Genomic DNA, 14058 nt, shown 5'->3' with positions numbered 1-14058 from the left:
CATCTTCGGCGGGAAATAGCCTTAGTGCTGGGTAGCGCCATCTTCGGCGGGAAATAGCCTTAGTGCTGGGTAGCGCCATCTTCGGCGGGAAATAGCCTTAGTGTTGCGTAGCGCCATCTTCGGCGGGAAATAGCCTTAGTGTTGGGTAGCGCCATCTTCGGCGGGAAATAGCCTTAGTGTTGCGTAGCGCCATCTTCGGCGGGAAATAGCCTTAGTGTTGCGTAGCGCCATCTTCGGCGGGAAATAGCCTTAGTGCTGGGTAGCGCCATCTTCAGCGGGAAATAGCCTTAGTTCTGGGTAGCGCCATCTTCGGTGGGAAATAGCCTTAGTGTTGCGTAGCGCCATCTTCAGCGGGAAATAGCCTTAGTGTTGCGTAGCGCCATCTTCAGCGGGAAATAGCCTTAGTGTTGCGTAGCGCCATCTTCGGCGGGAAATAGCCTTAGTGCTGGGTAGCGCCATCTTCAGCGGGAAATAGCCTTAGTGTTGGGTAGCGCCATCTTCAGCGGGAAATAGCCTTAGTGTTGGGTAGCGCCATCTGCAGCGGGAAATAGCCTTAGTGTTGCGTAGCACCATCTTCAGTATATTTTTAGCACCAATTGAATTAATGAAGCCTTTAAATTGAATTGCAGGAGCAGCTCCTGCTGAGCGTGATCCCGGCGTACATCGCTGCTGAGGTGAAACGCAGTATAATGCTCAAAATGGCCGACGCTTGCCAAAAGGCGGCGACCACTTCCAAACAGAGATTTCACGAACTTTACGTTCAGCGACACAACAATGTCAGGTAATAACGTCCAATTACTTTTTAATTTATATCTTAAGCCTAGTTTTAACTGGGCCTTAACAAGTGGTGGCTCGACGTGAAGTAGCTCTTTTTTCAATAGATGTCGCTAGTGTCGAAATAAAAAAGGCGGTACTTATAGGTACCCCTCACGTTGATTGGATCATTTGTAATTTGGTCAATGGCATAAATTACAGTAATTTTAAACAGTATTTTTACATGGGATATATAATTTAGGTTAAAGTCCACTAAATAGAGTATAAGTTGTCGAATTATAATACTCTACAATGGCTCACTGACGACGTTATCATTTGGCTAATTTTAATTTTAGCTTCCTTTGCAATAAATAAATGGCACCACCAAGTATCCTATATGTTAGATATAGGATCCTTGGCACCACGCTCTCCACTAAAGTCGTTTTTTTCGAAGAATCGGATAGGTTCATGGCCATCTCTAATAACAGAGGCCTTTTCGTAACACAGGTGGCAATGATAGAGCCGCCACTTGCTTTAAACGGAATATAACCTCCAAAGCGTTCTTTACGGAAGACCCACAACAGTCTTAGTGATAACCACTAGGCATGCCACAAGACACCGGAGGTAGAGGTCAATATTGCTTAATTTATCAGCGAACTGATTTATGAGTTATTACATAATCAGCACAGGGCCCCTAGTGTCTAAATAGGCCTAATTCGAAATAAGCAACTACTTACGACATTAGTTCGGTTGTAAATACAAGTTCTATCTGGGCGATAGCGTCAGTGACGAAAAAAGGTTCGGCAAGAAAATTGCCATAAAAACAATTGGAAGTGGCATACTTATATTTATGGTTGTTATGCTACTTATGCCAAAGATTATATTCTTTATAAATAATTTATCGTTTAAAATTTTCCGTCAAGTGCGAAATCAGCCTCTTTATAGGTTAAGTTTGGTTTCACTCTCAACGGAAAATGACGAAATCAATTATTTCTAAATTATAATTACCGCTGACGTCCAACTGTACACGTGCACTTATAATTTTCGGTTGCGTGTGAAAAAAGGTTTTAGATCTTTTAATATTGTTTCATAATTGACGGAAAATGTATCGCAATAACGGCGGAAAAGTGGTTTCCGATTCGACGTTCAACTTTACGCATCTTTTATTTTCCGTTGACTGGTTTTCGCAAGGACAAAAACAACACGACAGCGAGCGTCGGCGCAAAATAAAGTATTAAGCCTAACCTTTAGGCCTAACCAATATTTTGAAGTTTTCACTTGTCATTGCAGCGTTTTTTCTCGAATGAAAACCAGCCTTTAATGGGCAACGCAAGTGGTCATGCAGGGGGGGGACTATGTTTTCTTCAACAAGCCGTAAGTAGGTTTTCCAAGGATGATTTTATACAGCGCGAAAGCCTTATTCTCCTTGGTGTAGCCACGTGGCGCAATTTCGCTCTCATTCGCGAATTTTTCGATTTTCTTCGCTGAGTTAGCTCGCAATCATGGACTAATTAATTAGTCCATGTCGCAATCAACGAACCCAGGAATTTAGGCCTAGCTTAATTTATTTATTATGGAGAAAAGAACTGGGTTAGTTTCCGAGAGTTGGACTTTGATATTTTCGATTTAACAATGTTTTGGAATAAAATTATTTGTGAATTAAATATTTTTAACAATGGAAGTTGAAACATTAGGCCTTGGACGCGGTAAATCTCTGCCGCTAGCCTCACATTGGATTAAGAAAATTCAACACCACACACACTCCTATATCCCGTCTCCCTTAACAATTTCCCTATCATTATACCTCGACAGAATATTTATATTTTTTTATTACATTTATTTTGTAGAAGTTTAGGATCCGATTTGTCGGTAAGCACGGAGACTTCACTTTCCTCGGCCATTTTCGCGACTAAAGAATGCGTGGATTTTGCGTAAAAACCGCGAGAGGCGCATTTATACAAAATAAATTCGGCAAATATGGTTCTGCTTTTTTTACAGAGGGAAAGGCTATGGCAGATAGCGCATGCGCAGTCGTTCTTTTTATCTATAAGATAATTTACCTCCTGCATGGTCACTTGCGTTGCCCTTTAAGTGGAATCCTTCATCCAAAGAATGGTCAAGATACGTAGAGCCTAGCGCCGCCATCGCCGATATTTTCTCTGGCACCGAACCGCTGCCCCCGAGTCATTTACTTTTCAGCGCGCCGTCGCCGATAAACTTTATCAGATTTTTTCAGAAACATTTTAAAATTTGTTTTTGAAATTTTCAAAAGGGGGGCAGACATTTTTTCACTTTCACGCTGCCGGAAAAAAACGGTGGGCCCGCCGCTGACATAAATCAAATCGGTGCTATGCTCTAAAGATACCCAAAGTTATAAGTATTTCTAGAATAAAAATACAAATTGAAGGAATGTAACACTGATCTTTTGAAAGCGATTCTATCGAGTGCCTGTTAAGTTTTTAACAATTTAATATCTCTGAAAAGCTAAGCCTCGCTGATACTTTGGAAGAAAACCTGAGTCAATGTTTGCCATATTCTTATTATTAAATAATAAATGTTCTGTTATAATTTTATTATAATAATTATAATAATATTATTAAATACAAAAATCTGTGGATTCATGTTAAATACGGCAAAAACTTAACCATAACGCGCCATTTTAGGAACTAACACTTACAAATAACAGATGAGTACTACTTCCACTACGTCACTATAAATTGGCTCCGCCCCACACGTCGTCGGAGGTGACCTAGGGTATTGCAGTTAAATATTCATGGGTTAAAAAGATTCATGACTACACGTATAATACATTCTAGAAGCACCAGGGCTGATTCCGACTGATAAAACATGACTCCTATAACCACAAGAAATCTCTATCGACGGTAAAATAAGAACGAACCTATTTTACATATATTTCCTGATAGTCGGGAAACATTCGGGCACCCTAACGCCCTCAAGAGTCTGGTTTTTACTAGGGAAAAAACGCCGTAACGGCGAACGTCGACGGAAATGTTTGTACAAGGCCCAACGAAGAGATTTTCGCCATTGACGCAAAAGAATTGTATTAGGCCTAACGGATATTTTTGTTCTCGATGCGAAAAAAATTGTATTAGGCATAACGGAAATTTTTGTTCTCGAGGCAAAAAATAATGGGAATTTTTAAGAATAGCACCTTTTGTTTTTTTTTGGTTTTTGTTAATAGTTTTCGGTGTATTATTTGTCAAGGATTACAGAAATGCCAAAGGTTTTAAGCGCAATTTATTATTTAGAAAGATATGATAAATATAAAATTGTTACTTACCGCCAATATTTATCTCGGAAAATACATAATATTTCGACATTTTTGTACGTATTGGGTAAGGTAGGACTGATGAAGAATTAGATTTAACGGCAAGATACTACTAAATTTAAAAAAAAGTGCTAAGTGAAATGTTTTTTTACGGCGAATTCAATTTGTTTTTTTTTATTATTTTTTTTCTAATTGTTAATTAGTGGTCAAGGAATTTAAAAAAATTAAATTATTTTGCGGAAACATGTTTTTACAAGAAAATAAAGAAGCCAAAAAATTGGAATCTTGAAAAAATGGGCTTTTTAATGGTACTGCATTATACAAAGCCTTTTGGTAAAGTAGGACTGATGAAGGATAAAATTAGAAAATGTGAAAAATGGGAATTATTCTTTGGGCGCAGTTCCTAACTAAAAGTGAAACTGGACTCGTATTGGCGCCTTACGGCGCCGCGCACTGGCTTCGCTCGAGCGCTGGGGGCGCGCGGCGCCACCCCAGCCCCATTCTTGCTAATCAAGCTGTGCCATCTATAACGCAACCTAGAGGACAGTACCTAGTATAGTCTCTTGTGGTGCGAATTAAACCAGGGATAGCGACTGAGAGATGAATAGATCCCACACGAAGGAGTTTTCCCTCCTTCTATTAACTCCACATACGACATCATATCCAGTGAAAACGTACCTAGTATCTAGCGAATTGAATTGAAATGTCGAAATATTATGTATTTTCCGAGGTAAATATTGGGGGTAAGTAACAATTTTATATTTATCATATCTTTCTAAATAATAAATTGCGCTTAAAACTTTTGGCATTTCTGTAATCCTTGACAAATAATACACATAAAAAAATAAACAAAAACCAAAAAAAAAAGGTGCTATTCTTAAAAATAGCCAAAATGATTGTACTAAGCATAACGGATATTTTTGTTATCAACGCGAAAAAATTTGTATTAGGCCTAACGGATATTTTCAGCATCGACACAAAAGAAATTGTATTAGGCCTAACGGATATTTTTGTTAACGACGCAAAAAATCATTGAGTTGGGAATAAATAGAGGTACAAATAAATCTGGCTAGCGCGGGACCAATTTCGTTCAATATGGAGATTTTTTAAACTATATCGTTCAACCGTGGCGGCATCTGTCTCTAGTGGTGGCAACTATATTGAAATTGAATTTTTTGCGCAAATCATATAACTTTACAAAATATAGATGGCGCTACCGCCCAATTATAAAGATGAATATCGTGCAGTCTTCTCAGAACAGGTCCCGCGTAACCATGGCAACCGAAATGGTAATTGTAATTCTAGCAGTATTATTCCCAATTCAATGCAAAAAATATTGTACTAGGCCTAACGGATATTTTTGTTCACGACGCGAAAAAAATTGTACTAGGCCTAACGGATATTTTTGTTCTCGACGCGAAAAACATTGTATTAGGCCTAACGGATATTTTTAGCGTCGTCGCACGCCGTTGCGGCATTCTAGTCCCAGTGAAAACCAGTCTTTGCAATGTTCCGTATAAGCACTGTTTATTTTCACCCGCCTAACTCTAAAATATACCGACTCGCGAGCTCGCTAACACCCAAAACACTGCCATTTTCTACTGAAAGAACGGGCCATTTCGAAGCGAGCCAAGGGATAACGGGAACTAAATCCTAAATATTTATAGGAAAACCTTAGACCTATAACGGGAAGAAGGGGGTAGGATAGAAATCCCATTTATTATAAGGGCTCTTTTTCTCTTTTCGGCGGCATTTTTCTGGCGACAGGAGAAAAGAAAGGTAGATTACGCGCTTGAAAACTCTCTTAGATCGTATATAGCTGTATTTTACAGTGTATATTATAACAAAAAATAAAAAAAATTGAGAGCAATTTAAAATTTTAATTTGAAAAGAAAACAAGCATTTATTATTGTTACTCGCGACCGAAACGAGTCTAGGTGGCGTAACGGCGCTAGCTTCTCCGAGGTAGCGCCGATGATCTAGCGTCTGCTACAGACAAATTCAAAATTCATAAATTATGAACGTTTTTTCTTTAATAAACTTATCAAAATATAAGCAAACGATACAAAAATTATGTTAATATGGTAGTATCATTATTTATAAAGTCAAATATACGCATAACGATGAGGAAAAACTATTAGTGTCTGCTTTAGCCGCTACCATAAGTGTATAATAGTGTTCCATAAGTCTGTCACTTTGGGGAATATTTTACTGAGAGTTAGTAACGGAGTGACGTCATCACCAGAAGAAAAACTCCCCCTAGCGAGGCGCGGTCAAAGGCTACGTGTGACGCGGGAGCAAGCGGACGCAAAACGGCGACGAAGCCGGTAATGCAGTCTGTCTTGTGAATAGCTCTCAGTAAAACTTATGCATGTGAAGAATAGGAAGTGTCACACTTATGTTACAATATTATACACTTATGCCACTACCTATCTAGCTTTCAATGGCGAACCAAAGGGGCGTAGCGATAGTTTTTGGTCGCGTATAGGGGTGTTTTTGGGCCTTCCCAATTTGAAAACGCAACTAGTTTTGGAGAAAAAGATGCATTCCTTTTCTTAAATATTTTTAATTCCGTTCAATTTGAGAAGCTTTAGGCCCTTACCATGAATTTATTCATATTCAACCATTTTAATTTACGTTTTTTAACAGAAGTTAATGAGAAACCCGGTCTTGTCTGTGATACTTATCAAGCAATTTGACTAAATTGAAAATAATATTTCAAAAATTCAAACAGATTTCCTAGCTGTAGCCAAAGATATAAAAAATATTGAACCTGACTTCAAATGATGCTAAGCCTAGGTCCGATAAGTTACTTAAATCTAGGAGCAACAAACACGAGGAAAAAGCAGCTAGCCTTTAAACACGCTAACGCCGTGTCAGTGTACAAATTTCATTGGACGAGCCTTAACGCTGAACGTTTTACGGACGGGGGAAGACAATTTCCAAATTTCCCCTTCCGACGGCAGCAGGCGCTAAAACGTCTAACCAATGAAAAATGTACGCAAGAAAATGCACGACTTTTGACGGGTTGAGTTCTCCTTGTGTGGGGTGTTGAGTTTGATGCTCCTAGCGTAAATGAACTAATGATAGATTCTTAAAATTAGTGTTGTAAGTCGGAATATTTTCCGGAAAATGACCGAGGTCTTTTTTCCGGAAAATATTCCGTATTTTTCCGAAAAAAAAAATGTTTTCATTCCATGATTAGTCTAAAATATTGTTTGCAAATTTAAATAAAGAGGCATTTTCGCCTCATTTTTTAAATCTAAAAGTAAAACTAAACCTCTAGACTAGTATAAACTGATTAACAATGTAACACTATTAATGTTTTGTAGTATGTTTACTGATATTAGAAATTTTATATCGATAAAAAGTTAAAAACATTAAAAACCCTTAAAAAGTAATTTATGTTTCAATTTTAAATTTTTCCGATTTGCGGAAAATTTTCCGCATTTTATTTTTCCGGAAAATTAACAACACTACTTTAAAATAATAATCACAAGAGGTGGAAAGAATGGCTTTCAAAAGATTCACTTTTGAACTAGTCATATTGGTAGAAACGGACATGTTAAAAGCACTTTTAAAACCACAATTAATGTAAGACTTAGGGAGTCCAAAAACGAAACGCAAAAATTGACTCGCTGTAACTCCAGAGCGCGAGCGGGATTTTTCGCGTTATTTCCTCTCACTTCCGATTGGCTCGTTTAAAGAGTCGTTGTGACGTAAATCAGCAGAAAGTTCAGACTTTTTTTAATAATGATGGTACCAGGGGCGCGTCAAAATTCTGAGAAGGAATTCTCTTCGTGAGAATTCGCTAAAGCGTCAAATGTCAAAATATTCTTCTAAAGATGGCGGCTTACTTTGTAAACTAAGCCTTTGACAATAAATATTATTTACACACGATTTCACGACAATATATGAAGGAAAAAAACATTTTATTTATAATTTAAAAGCTAATGTTTCATCAGAAATTAACTAACCATTCTATATTCTCTAAAATTCATTTTCGTCCACAAAAATATCATACTGTTTATTTTCTTCAGCATCAAGTAATCTGATTAGAATATTAGCGGCCATTTTTAATTATAATTTCCCCCCTTTTTGACCAAGCATTATCACTCTTCTCAAGTGAGAATTATCACTATCAAGGTAAGAATTCTTAGAATTTCGATGCGCCCCAGATATAACCTACTGTTCTATATTCATGGTTGAGTATGAATAAATTCATGCCATTAATTTGTGAAAATGGGATGTCCGAATGAAATATTTCCGGTTGGTCGGTTACCAGAGTTGCCTGACTAGCCAAAGAAGCCAACCACAGTACAAACTCAAGTCTAACCAAGTAAACTAGGTTACTAGGTTCACACTTATCCATAAAATCGTTTCGTTAAGATAACTGGTTTTTTAAAACCAACGTGAGAAATCGCTTCGTGTTGGTTCGGGAAGCAACTCGTCCATGTCGGTTCGCTTAGAATGATAGAATCGCTTTCAAAACGACAAGGCGGGGAAGTAAAATTGCTCGTATTTTCAAAAATAATGGGGATAAAATTCTAAATAATGTCAAATAATATTACTGTATGTATAGTAAACATGATTAACTAATTGTTTTGGGATACATTTTAGTATTTTCAAAATTCTAGTCATAATTTGAAATGGCGTTAAGCCTTGGCTATAAGCGAACCGGGGTGAAGCGATTTCGCACGTGTGAACTAAGAATTAACGTAGGCGGTCAAAACTGGCATACAAACCGATCTAAACTGGGTTTTAGGCTCTAGCGTGCACGTGGCTCTAGATTCGTCATTTACTTCATAAACTCATTTTTTTTTCAGCGATGGCGAGCATTGACGCAAAAACAACTCGGTTAAGCCTAACTCATTTTATTTTCTCGTCGACGCTAAAATCTTCGTTAGGCCTAACGCGAGTCTTTGGCGGGTTTTTGCTCTGTTGAAAACCAAAACCAACCCAATTATATAAAGATGTTTTAATATTTCGAAGCGAATCTTTGAATGGTTTCAATTGAAGCCTTTATTATCGTTTTGCTCAAGCTCTAGAGTAAATCGGACCAAATTACAAAATCGTTAATCTTTCTAAAATGTAGAAAATATTGGCACTCATGTTTTTCGGTGGTAATGACTCTAAAATGGACCGAAAACTATGAGTAAAAATTAATAAAAATTTAAAATTTTCTCATTTTCCAAAAATAAGTTAAAAGTATAGCCGTTTTGACAACAAACAAGTCGGCCCAGGCCGTAATATTAGTTTCACATCAGTGTATTCGAATGGGCAAAGCCATACACCATTAGTAGACACAGGTAGGCAAACTAATACAAAGCTTTTGAGGCTTTGTGATTTCTTATCGTTGGATATATAAATTGCCACCCTAAGTGAAAGGGTGGATGCCGCCCACCATCAGGAGACCCGGGTGGGCAAACTAATATAAAAACTGCTCAGCCCATGTGATTTCCTATAGTTAGATATACTATTTACCATCCTATGTTAAAGAGAGGCCACCGCCCACCCTCAGGATACACGGGTGGGCAAACCAATTCATAAGCTGTTGAGGTCATTTATTGACTTAACTTGCAAGGTAATTTGACAAAAAGCTATATTTTAAATTTCGATCTATTTGTGGTAGAGCTATAAATGGGTAGTCTTTACGTGAACTTGTAAGTTAATATACCTAAGTTTTGCGAATGGTATACGGCAAAGATTATCGTAATAAAAATTTACCTTCATAGATATAAAACTACATATGCCCGAATGCCCCTAGTTTTTGGATGAGTATGGGAGTCCAATAATTAATAATGGCGGTACGTAAGTGTGTGAAGGGAAATAGGGTCTTCAATGCTTTAACTTTTTAAGCGTACGCGTGTTCTTAATAATATAATACCTTCTCCCGATAGTGACTTCAATTTATAATTGTTTCTCTATGGTTCTATTGCTTTTATTACCCAAAAGGAAGTTCGTCAGTGTGGATTGAACTCGTAGTTTGTCTTGAACCTTTTGTTTGGTGTAACGAGTGATGAAGTTTTTTAATGTCTCTTGTTGATTTATTTAAATAAGAAAATAAGTATCTCATTGTGGGGCTTTTAGAGCATTTATAAGTATATATGGGGAAGAGGGCATTTAAAATTTTCGAGCTCGTTTATTCGAGTACTCACTTTCGAGCGAGGCATCTTAAGCGAGTGTGCCCACCTACCACTGCTCACCACCCGAACATTTAAAATTTTCGAGCTCGTTTATTCGAGCACTCACTTTCGAGCGAGGCATCTTAAGCGAGTGTGCCCACCTACCACTGCTCACCACCCGAACATTTAAAATTTTCGAGCTCGTTTATTCGAGTACTCACTTTCGAGCGAGGCATCTTAAGCGAGTGTGCCCACCTACCACTGCTCACCACCCGAACATTTAAAATTTTCGAGCTCGTTTATTCGAGCACTCACTTTCGAGCGAGGCATCTTAAGCGAGTGTGCCCACCTACCACTGCTCACCACCCGAACATTTTAAATTTTCGAGCTCGTTTATTCGAGTACTCACTTTCGAGCGAGGCATCTTAAGCGAGTATGCCCACCTACCACTGCTCACCACCCGAACATTTAAAATTTTCGAGCTCGTTTATTCGAGTACTCACTTTCGAGCGAGGCATCTTAAGCGAGTGTGCCCACCTACCACTGCTCACCACCCGAACATTTAAAATTTTCGAGCTCGTTTATTCGAGTACTCACTTACGAGCGAGGCATCTTAAGCGAGTGTGCCCACCACCCACCACCCGACGCGAAGTTTGAGGTTCACTTGACCTTAAATTTCGGAAAATATACGTAAAATAAGGCGTAAAAACGGACGAGAATTTCGACAACTTAACTAGCCAACTCCCCCCGCGCCGCTAAAACTAACGAGAATACAGTAAAAGTTCCGAACAAATTTTGGGAAGCTTCCAGTGGCCGAGAGCGTAAAGGCGTCATTGTTCGGAGTTTTTAACTGTGAGTTCGAATCCCGGTTTCGCCAAAACTTCAAATTATTTTCGCAGCGCCATCTGCCGTGTCGTTGCTTTCCACACCAAACAAACAAACAAACAAACAAACACACAACACTTAACGACAATCCGTCCATAGCAATAGTCCCACTTCGATATATAATATATCTCGATGTGGAACAAAAAATGTGTGTGAAAAAATATTTGTGTGTGAAAAAAATATATTTGTGAGTGAAAAAAAATATATTTGTGTGTAAAAATATATTTGTGTGTGAAAGTGTGTGAAAAAGTATTTCTGTGTGTGAAAGTCTGTGAAAAAGTATTTCTGTGTGTGAAAAAAAGTATTTGTGTTATAAAAATATTTGCAAAAATATTTTGCGGAAAAAATAAACACCCTCTGCATAACAGTAAAAGAAATCATGGACGACCGATGCTATAAAGGGACTTAGTGATAAGATTTATAAAAATGGGATTCGACAACCGATAATAGCAGAAAAATCAATCAGGGATGTATAAAGTTAAAAAATATTTTTGGTGTGAACGGTCGCGAAGGTAAACTGGAAATATTTATGGAATGGCTGTAAAGAAACGTTGGAAAAATTTTGGGTATCCACTTGCGTGTTTTGGAAGGAACCCCGAGTCAACATGCTCCAAAATGGACTTTTCCAACCCTAAAACTAATGTTTATTAGTGTATGGTAAAGATTGCGACTGTTAATTTTTGTCAACGCTCTAAATTCTTAAAGGGCTATCGAATGCCACCAACGTGAACTCCATGTTCCTAGGGGAAGCTAACTTCATCGCTAGGGGGCGCAGCTTTAAAGTTTTGGTGTTACGTTATTCCTTATTACTTCCTTGTTACAAATATGTAATTATAATATGTGTCTGGTATTTTTTTTTAATTTCTGCAGCAATTTGAGGTCTTCGAAACGCTGTGGATGCGTGCGTTGAGTTTGAATATCTGAAGATTTTTTCACACAAAAAATATTTTTTAACTTTATACATCCCTGATTGATTTTTTCTGCGATTATCGGTTGTCGAATCCCATTTTTTATAAAACTTTTCACTAGGTCCCTTTATAGCATCGTTCGTCCATGATTTATTTTACTGTTATGCAGAGGGTGTTTATTTTTTCCGCAAAATATTTTTGCAAATATTTTTATAACACAAATACTTTTCCCACACACAGAAACTTTTCACGCACAAAAATACGTTTTCACGCAAATAAAATTATACGTATTTAATTTCTTTCTACCCATTTCTGCAAATCTTTAATACGATAAACTGCCGTAGATGGCGCTACAATAAATAACCGGATAATAGAAACGTGACATGGTCGTTTGTTTTAGGGTCTAACGAGTTCCCTCAAAAGAGGATATATTTTTTAAATGTTCTGATAGAAATTGTTAGATGAAGTTGAACCATTTAAAAGTCATTATATTGACCGAAGCGTATGCAACTGACAAGGCCATTTTTAAATGCAGAAATTAATGATTTTGGAAAACGAAAATCTAATTAATTCTTAAGATAGCTCACGTTAATTGAGAGATTCAGACAGTAAAATTAAACGTATACGGATAACGCGTAGATAAATTTTAGTACACCAGAAATATACAGGGTGTCTTAATTTTGCTGTGTAGACACCGACACCGACGCCGATCGTTTTTTTTTGCGCCGCCGCCGAACGATTTTGAACGGCGCGCCGCCGACGGTTTTTAATATTTTTTAACAGGGCTACCAGATTTTTCGTTGATATCAGTCTCTTTGCAGCTTTAACAAAAATGTAGTTCTTTCTTTATCGCGTCTGTTGGTATTTAGCGTGTACTCTTAACGTCTTAAACTCCTAGGGATTGCTAAAACGTCCTACAATGAAAACGAAATTTCATATAAACGCCGCACAACGCCGTTAAATTTTGGTTCAAAATTTTGGAAGACAAAACAGTTGGCGCATTCCGATCGCGCCGCCGGCGCCGGTTAAAATTTCGCGGCGTAGGGGTCTACATCGGTGGCAGACTCGTAAGTTAAAGCAAGTGGCGGCTCTAACAAAAAAAGTAAAACAATTTAAACAAAGGTTTACAAAAAATGGTTCTAAAAGCGCTTCTAGGTGGCAGCACCTTCCTGGACTTAAAGCGAAAGGCGAGTTGTCTGCCATCTATTGGCTTCCCGAAACCACGTGTTTAATACGTTAATAATCACGTGATTCTGAAAAGCCAATCAACGCGAGAAGTTCCCAATTTTCCACAACTTTTAGGCTAGATTTTGTTGCTTACTCAACTTGTTTTGAGTAATACGCTAACGGCATCTATTGCGAGCGAATGCAACTAGACAGGAGGTTTAAAATAATCTATAGTTTAGCTTCCGGTCATTAGTGAACGCCTACCAACGTATTATTAAAGGAAGTATGAACTTCCATATTTAATAGAAGGTAGAAGAAGCTAAGTGAGAAGTTAGTTACGTAAAAACCAGTCGTAGCGGGTGTTAGCAATCTGTTTTTGGATTTATCATATCGATAATGTATTAATTTATTCTTAGATAAGCTTTTTTCCGTCTCAAAATTGTCATTATCCTTAAGTAGAAACATAAGTCACATAATAACAATAAGTATGACACTTTCTATTATTTTAATTACAATTTCCTGACCGAACCTTTTTTTAACACTGAGATTTGCGCCAAGCTCCGATTTAGGCTTGCACTCGAAGTTCTCGAACTGACGTTGCACTACCCATTCGATTGGCCATACTAACCGAAAATGTTTTTGACCACTTAAAACAATTAAATATCCATTTAAAAAGCATGGGATTTTCTTGGTTTCACAGGGTCCTAGCTACGAAAATATTTAAAAAATTTGAAAATCACGAAATGGGTAATCTAGACCACATTTAGGTAAATGTCATCAAGTTTGGATAAATTGAAGATTTTCTACGTAACCTTCGATTTTTTTTCCTTCAAAATAATTTTAGGATTTTGTTTTTAAATTTCCAAAAGGGGGGGGGGGGGGGGAATGCTACCCCTTCGCGCCGCCGCCGCCGAAAAAAATTAACGCCGCC

General features: G+C 37.8%; 1 protein-coding gene across 5 annotated transcripts in view; it reads left to right on the top strand.

Annotated features, from left to right (window-relative positions):
• The window catches only part of Ac76E (adenylate cyclase type 2 Ac76E), a 266968-nt gene that overhangs the window by 95237 nt on the left and 157673 nt on the right, over nt 1-14058 (top strand). For 4 of the 5 annotated variants that reach the window (XM_090169108.1, XM_090169107.1, XM_090169105.1 and 1 more), the window contains one exon: nt 630-781. In XM_090169108.1, coding sequence (XP_090025234.1) covers nt 630-781 — 152 coding nt within the window. The remainder of the gene's footprint in view (nt 1-629; nt 782-14058) is intronic. The other variant, XM_090169106.1, reaches the window with a different exon arrangement.

This window comes from Leiobunum rupestre, chromosome 3 (genome assembly GCF_980474605.1).
Source record: "Leiobunum rupestre chromosome 3, qqLeiRupe1.1.hap1, whole genome shotgun sequence".
Lineage (NCBI taxonomy): Eukaryota > Metazoa > Arthropoda > Arachnida > Opiliones > Sclerosomatidae > Leiobunum > Leiobunum rupestre.
Note: the sequence above shows the minus strand (reverse complement) of the source record. Positions and strands in the feature narration are given on the sequence as shown.